This window comes from Sinocyclocheilus anshuiensis, unplaced genomic scaffold, assembly GCF_001515605.1.
Source record: "Sinocyclocheilus anshuiensis isolate Anshui unplaced genomic scaffold, SAMN03320099.WGS_v1.1 scaffold883, whole genome shotgun sequence".
NCBI classification, from domain to species: domain Eukaryota; kingdom Metazoa; phylum Chordata; class Actinopteri; order Cypriniformes; family Cyprinidae; genus Sinocyclocheilus; species Sinocyclocheilus anshuiensis.
Window position 1 is genome coordinate 47,455 of NW_015547678.1, and position 8,521 is coordinate 55,975.

Here is an 8,521-nt window from a genome sequence, read left to right on the forward strand (position 1 = left end):
CATAAACACATTTCATTACACCAAATACACAAAATAATGTTCTTTTTAGCAGCATCATATGACCCCTTTAAACAATGTATAGCCTCGAAATTAACATTTTAGTCTTGAGAAAAAAAAGTAAATTAAAATTAACATTTGACATATAAAAATACAGCATTTCATTTTGTTGAGCTTCAAAGATCATTAAATTTCACCATATAAAGAGTGAACTAAGTGAATTAAACATCCCATGATTCCCATCTGAATTTGATATATAGATTATCTGTTTATGATATTAAAAATACATTTAGAATAAATGCAAAAAAAAAATTATAAAATAAAAAATTAAAATCAGTAGAAAAAAATATGTATCTCCTGGTAATAAATGTCCAGTATCTTTTCTGTTATTTTATATATATATAACAGACATCTAAAAAGGAAAAGTGCGAGACTCTATGGAGGGGCTATTGTGTTTCATTGAATAACTTCTTTCTCCTAGAACAGGAGTCCATTCCTTTTCAACACTGGCTTCTTTTTTTCTCCCTTTATCCGTCTCTATTTCCTCTCATCGCGCTGACTTTCGGACATGGTACACACTCATTGATTCTTCTCATTCAGTCTCCTGGGAGAGAAAAATTCCCCTGTTCCCGTTTACTAAAGTGGGGACTATTAGTGCACAGGGTGAACGGAGAAGGGCCTTCCATCTTTTAACCACACTCCAGGGGTTTGGCTGCAGATTGTGTGCACGGAGACCACATTGATCTTTCACACACTCATTACCGCCATTTTCAATTAGAGCCTGGCACAGCTATCAGCCACTTTTTGAAAAAAAGAGGCCCTGCTCATTCTTCACAGGCTTTCAGATTCCTCACAAGCCACCTACTCAAAGAGGCTCTCTATCCTGGCCTTTTCCCTCAGATAGGACAGCGGCAGATAACGCCATTCGCGTAATACGGGTGACAACAATGCTGGGTGGGAGGAATGATTCCAAAGCATCATGGAATGCAAACACAAGTTCAAAACACATCTTTGGCTGTTTGCCCCACTAAGAGAGGACGTTTATAAAGCAATCCCGCCGATAGAGCTGTAGATAAGTTTCAGGCTCTGCAGAGCAGCAAAAAGGGGATTTAAGAGTAAAATATCTAAGCAAGCCAGAGATTAAGCATTCAAGAAGTTAGTAAAAGCTGTGCTTACCTGCACTGATCATTCTATGATCTTCACAAGGCAAAAAGGAGGGAGAAAGATAAGAAAAATACTGGTTAGCATTGGTTAGTGGCAAAGCAGCAAACATTGGGGAGACTGGGGAATCATGGGATGCATGAAAATGGGACAGAATGAAGTGGGACATAAAAGCTCAAGATAGAGAGGCAATATCTGATGAAGCTGAGCCGTCAAGTTTCTCATCTGCAGATTACCTTTGACTGCATAGTATTTAATAAACTCTAGGATTACAATCAGAAATGCAAGAAAATCAATAATAAATCAGTAACTAATGTAAATTAAAAAAAAAAGAATCTCATTAAAGCTATGTCAAGATCACTACAAAATAAAAATAAATAAATACAAAATAAATACAAAATGTTGTATCAAATTATTTTTAATAATTTGGAATAATAGGAAACCATTTTCTATGCATTTTAAGGACTATCAAAATGCGAAGACCATACAGTAATGCAAAAAAGGGGATATTTATAAAACAACATTTTTATTTTATAATTTTAAAACTATTTTATATATGATAAAATGTATAAAAAGTAAACATTTAAAGTATTATATTCCATTTATTTACACTGAATTACATATTATCATTCATACATAATGGTAGTAGGTTGTAGAGACCTGCGCGGGACGGATTTTTGCGGGACATCAAAGAAATTTACATGAAATGGTTCTGTAACATCTCCTAAGATCCACAACTTCCCAGCATAAATGCTCCCTATAAAATATTTGTTATTTAGGCTAAGCATCAACATTCACAAACCACTGTTATTTTTAACAGAAAAGCAAGCTGCTGCGTGCATGATTTGGCATGGCAGAATGCGAGCACCGCTTCCTTTATTAACACTAAAAGCTGACATCTCAGTTCCTCGCGATCTCATAAAGCTCTGTTATAACACAATGAACATATGCACAATGAATCTTTCACAATGTCTACACTTCGTGTGTTAAAATGAGACGATTCGTGAGCACGCAATTTCAGCACTGCGGTGAGTGGATTCTAACTTAATCACCTCTGGTTGGCCATTGCGTTCCAGAAATCAACAGCTGAGTCTGTGATTGGCTACATTGCGCAACCCTTTAAACACGTGTTATAAATAGAAACTCTGCCTATCTTGCACCTGTTAATCATTTTAATCTTATTAGTTGTTCTTTTTGCTTTTGTGCAACACATAAATAACAATGTATATGTTTTAGACACTTTATGTTTAGATCATTTCTATTTTGCGGGAGTCCCGCGAATCATTTTATTCTCCCGCATCCCGCACACACACGAGTCTCTTCCCGCCCGCAGTTGTCCTGCGCCGCACCCTGTTGCGCTGAGTTTAGGTCTCTAGTAGGGTGCTTATTTAAAAGGTGCTGATTTTAATAGTCATGATAATATGATAACATAATAATATGTAATAGTTGAATGCACTGTAAGTCCTTTTGGATAAAAGCATCTGCCAAATGCACAAATGTAAATACAACAATAATAGTAATAAAAAAAATAATTGTGTCAAGACTGGAATATTTTCGCATTATTGAAATGACAATTTGAGGGACAATTTGTGCTTAATTGTCATGAAATAAAATAAAATAATAAAAATAAATTCTTCAAAAATCACAACAAACACATACATACAAATGATTCACTTATTTTTGATTTGGGGATAAAATGCGACCTGCTTTTCTTTGTGAGATTCACCCACATCTTTTATTTTAAGATAATCACTGCTGCTCTTCCAGACAAAAGACTAGCTAGCCTAAATCATCGCATTCCCAGTGGCTTAAGATCACTCCATTAGGTGAGTGAAGCACCTGGCTGACACACAGGCACAAATACTTGTTCCATGTACTCATGCTGTCGCCATATCAACCTCCACTCTGATGCAGTTTGTGGGTAACTGACACCAACTGCAAACCAGGTCTCATCTATAAAGCATGAGCGTGTGTGCGAGAATGAATTTACCTACGCAAAATAAAGCACACCGCCACTCCACAACAGGCCATTACTGAACCTGCCATAGGCAAAGCCTTTAACAACAAGTTCTGACGCACTAAACCTTCACTTAAACCTACACCTGTGACAGTTGCATTCATATCACTGCTTCATCTCAGGTCTCAGCTAAATAAAGTCTATTATATGTGTAAGACAGACCAGGATGTTTGTCAAAAATGCAAGAAAATAAGCAAATGAAGTGTCGTGTTTATGACTCACTAGGCTTCCAGACAGCGGTAAACTTGAGTCTGAGCTGATAGGAAATGATGGAGAAGAAAACAATTACTCATTTATGAGCATCTCGACTATTATAACTTCTGTAATCCGGCATCTTTATAAGTACAGTACATGAGCTTTCAATATGTTCACAGCAGGGGGCTTCCCATCAGACAGGAAGGTGAGGTGCGTTGTTCCACACTGCATGCTGCTTTCGTCACAGACTGCAGACATGGTGTGCATAATCGGTGGAAGAACCTTATTGTATTTGTATACTTCTTTTGTAGACCAGGAGCTTTTAAACTAAACCACAAGAAGGAGCACTAGAGGTCTGGAGAAATATTCAGAGAGAAATGGTGTAAATTAAATAAATAAAATTGAAATTTACCAAATTTGACATTTGTAAATGTATTCAAAAACTGTAATGAATTCTGTATGAACTTCTTTGGGCTATTTTGCATAAATGCCACTTTGAACACAAACCCACATCTATCAAAATTTGTCTGTGACAAATATTCTGGGCCCAGTGGGTTTGGCCAGTCACAATAAAAGTGAAAGACTCTAAAAGTTGCTTGGGAGTCACACTAGAGAGGGCACTTGAACTCCACTGCAGCATTAATACAGAAAACAAAGAGCTTATTGAACTTGCAGGGGGGCATTTGTATCACCGCAGAGCAGTACAACTCCAGTTTCCCCTGAACAGGCCCCCAAACACTGAGGTCTGCCAGGGATACAAGTGCATGGACAGACGGGGAGAAGGCAGAGGAATCTAAAAACATGTTCTTGAAACATCAACTTCATCCATGTTTTTACACTGGCAAAGCCACAGTAAGAAATAACTGGATATCGCTGAATATTTTGAGGTCATCTAAATGCAAGTGTATGTCTAAAAGTTAGTCTTTAGAGTATATATGCATTTTAAATTTACAGTCTTCTTCCTAAAGGGGTCATATGATGCGATTTCAGTTTTTCCTTCTCTTTGGAGTGTTACAAGCTCTTGGTGCATAAAGAAGATCTGTAAAGTTGCAAAGACTAAAGTCTCAAATCCAAAGAGATATTCTTTATAAAAGTTAAGAGTCAACCACGCCTACCTAAAACGGCTCGTTCTAACACGCCCCCACATGTCTACGTCACGATGTGGGAAGATTTGCATAACGCTGCCCAAATGTTCACGCAAAGAAAGAAGGCCTAACTTTTATTCTCGCTGTAGTATTGTTGCTGCTGCCATGTCGTGAAGGCGCTGTGTGTTTCGTTGTGAAACCGAAACTACTTTGTTTGGCCTTCCAAAAGAGTACGATATCTGCTTCGTCATGCCTAGAGCTGATCCGTGCTGGTCGTTGAGGAAATACATCAACTTCGCGCTGTGGATCGCCAGATCGGCTTTCACCGTGGACGAAGCGGAGTCCAGCCCGCTCACTCAAGCCCGCCGGCCATCGCTCACTCTAGCCCGCCGGCCATCGCTCACTCTAGCCCGCCGGCCGTTCCTCACTCTAGGCCGCTCACTCTAGGCCGCCGGCCTAAAATCTCAAATCTAAAAATCGATGCGTTTCAGAAAGGCGGGGCATAGAGGAGAAACAATAATGTACAGTATGTGGAAAATAATGTGCTTTTTGAACCCTAAACCGCATAAATACATTTCATTACACCAAATACACAAAATAATGTTCTTTTTAGCAACATCATATGACCCCTTTAAAAGGGCAAAAAATATTGACGGCATTATCCTGCACTACACAGATTTTTGTAATAATGCTCTCTAGATAAATGCCTTCTTTTAAATGTTCTCCAGAACATCTAAATTATAAATATAAAAAAATATCAATTTAATTTTAAACCAAATGTAGTGCCTATTAGACATTAGACAGTTTCAGATGGAGCTTGTCTCTCCTTCTAACACCTAAACCAACTAGCAGCTAATAAATAGCAAATAGCAAATATTTAAGACTGCATCTTTGATATGACCCAAAACCAGACTTCCTGTTTCAATCCTTTTCAAGTGGGGTCTTAAAGTTTCACTTCAGAAAAAAACAAAAGCAACATCATTAGCTCGCTGTCACAAGAGAAGACAACTCTGTAATTTATACAGAACGTGGATCAATTACCCTTTCCTGTGACACTGCTAACTCTCAAATGCTACTTGTGCTATCTATGCATTTCAGACCCTCCTCTGCCTGCAGTGCCTGCAGTACTACTTAACTCCAGAGCTAAAGGTCATGGACACTTATTTGCATGTGAGAGAACTTCTGAAACTTCTGAGCATTGTGCCCTCTACATTAGATCTCCTTTGCATGTAAGAATTTTCAGACTTTCCTCTTTATTTAAATCGGCTCATTTTTTGGCTTGACATCACATAACTGAGTTAAGCGAAGCCGTGAAGTCATGTGGCTTAGCTATTCTCCATTCAACTATGTTCAAGTGGGGCAGACTTGGCAAAAATTTCTACTCCATTGTGTAACTGTGACCAAACAATCCCGTTTAATCCTCTTAAACTCAAACAGGCCTTGAGAATAAGCAGGTAGCATAATACGGGTACATCAAGAACAAGCCACAGTCTTTTTAAACATACTGCTTACACAAAATCTACATCAGACTAGAGCTATACAAATACGATTGATAGATCAAGCAGTTTGACAGGTGGACAGACAGACAGATGGACAGAATTATAGACAGAAAGACAGATAGATAATATAAATGACCATATTAAACCTACATTTCGAAAATAAGACAGACAGACGGATTAGACAGAATGACAGACAGATAGATAGACGGAAAGACAGACAGATAGAAAGGCAGATAGACAGAGGGATAGACAGATAGACAGATGCACAGACAGATAGCTGGAAAGACAGATAGACAGACGGACAGACAGATAGCTGGATAGACAAGCGGACAGACAGATAGCTGGATAGACGGACGGACAGACAGACAGATAGAATGGCGGACAGACAGATGGACAGAAAGATAGACAGATGGACTGACAAAGACAGACAGATGGACAGACAGACAGCCGGATAGACAGACAGATAGAAAGATGGATAGACAGACGGACAGAAAGATTGCTGGATAGACGGACAGACAGAAAGACAGACATAGATAGACGGATAGACAGTCGGACAAACAGATAGATAGGCGGCTAGACAGACAGACAGACATAGATAGATGGATAGACAGACGGACAGACAGATAGATAGACAGACAGACAGTCAGATAGACAAACGGATAGACAAACGGACAGACAGATAGCCAGATAGACAGACAGACAGACAGATTGATAGATAACATAAATGACAATTGAAAACCCAAATATTACATTCAGAATAATAAAATAAGACAGAACCAGACGGATAGACAAAAAGATAATATAAATGAATATAAAACTCAAATATTATATTTAGAAAAATAAAATAAGACAGACAGACAGACAAGCAGATGGATAGAAGGATAGATGATATATATGACAATATAAGACCCAAATATTACATTTAGAAAAATAACAGACAGACGGATGAATAGACAGACGGATAAACAGATGGGTGAAAGATAATATAAATGACAATATCAAACCTAAATATTACATTTAGAAAAATAAAATAAGACAGACAGAAAGATAGACAGAAAGATAATTCATTTACATACATACATAAGGAAAGTGAAAAACTAGCCTCGAGTTTGAATAAAGAGTTAAGACATGCAGTGGCTTGCATGTGTCTCTACTCTACGAATCTCTTGAAAACATTGTGTATTGCTTCTAAGGTCCATCTTCATTTGCATTCACAGCCAACAGGGGGTATAACTATATGATATAGATGGAAATGCAAAAGGACCTGTTTCACTCAGAGCACGTACTCTCACAATACTGTAATTTCACGCTATACAGATCTAATTCCCAATCATTTTAGGACTGTCTTGTTTCATTTAGTGTGAGTGGTCAGATTAAATAATCCATCATGAGTGTCTACAAGGCGCCATGAAGAGAAAATCTTGGCCTTTAATCAGTTTAAATAAGTGAGAGCTTTCATATCCCCATAAATCAGTGCATTTGGGCACAAATTATAACTTTGTGACAAGTTGCCCACTTACTGGCAGCATACAAATTTAAGTGATCGATTCGGTGAGGCTACAACACAATTTCGATTTACTCTAAGCTATAAATCGGCGCGAGACACTCAGCTCATTAAAAACAGCTAGAGAAAGGACCAGGAGTGACTTATTTTGAGTTAGACACACAGATTCAAACAGTGGTCATGACACGGAGCATCTGAAAGCTCTCCAGTGAAAACCTCCCCACATCACAGCACATCATGCCTGGGAGCAGAGAGACAGCGGGGTTATCGGCAGCTTTATGGGGCGGATTCCTACAGCCTGGCCCTCTGTGAGTGATGATAGATATACCACACACAGACAAACCAAAGAGAGTTCTCTTTATAGTCAGTGGGAAAGTCAGCTAAGACAGACAGCTTACACATTTCCCAGGATACTTCTCATTCACTCCATTACCATTAGCACAAAAACTGTGCTATCTATCTATCTATCTATCTATCTATCTATCTATCTATATGTTTTTCCAGGGCTGTCAAAGTTACTGTGTTCACTTATGGTATTTAACAGATTTGAAAAAAAAAAGCTATGCTGTCAAATTAATTTCATAATTTGCTTTGGCATTAGCACAGTAAAAATACAGTATATACTTCAACTATTACATAAAATAAAATAACTTTTTATGACCTACATTGGGCAATATAATATAATATAATAAAACATAAGTATAATAAAAATATATAGAGACAAATATAAGATAAAGTTAAAAATAACAAAAATTATAAACACTAAGTTATAAATAGGTATTTATACATGGACATATATACCATATACCAAAATATTTTAGTCCTTTTTTTTTTCAGGGCTGTCAACGTTATTGTGTTCACTAACTATATTATTGTAATTATTATTTACATTATTCACATTATATACATAATTATATAATTATTATTTACATACATTATTTACATTATATAAATAATTATAGGTATTATATTGTATTATATCATGTCATATAGCAATTATATTATATTATACTGTTACATAAAAATACATAGAAACAAATATATGATAAAGTAAAAAATTTCA

The 8,521-nt window shown here is 37.1% G+C and overlaps 1 protein-coding gene across 1 annotated transcript in view; it reads right to left on the reverse strand.

Moving 5' to 3' along the window:
• The window catches only part of LOC107703041 (agrin-like), a gene marked incomplete at its 3' end in the record, with an annotated part of 116,950 nt that overhangs the window by 42,542 nt on the left and 65,887 nt on the right, over positions 1–8,521 (reverse strand). The window contains exon 3 of the mRNA XM_016505533.1: positions 1,174–1,194. Coding sequence (XP_016361019.1) covers positions 1,174–1,194 — 21 coding nt within the window. The remainder of the gene's footprint in view (positions 1–1,173; positions 1,195–8,521) is intronic.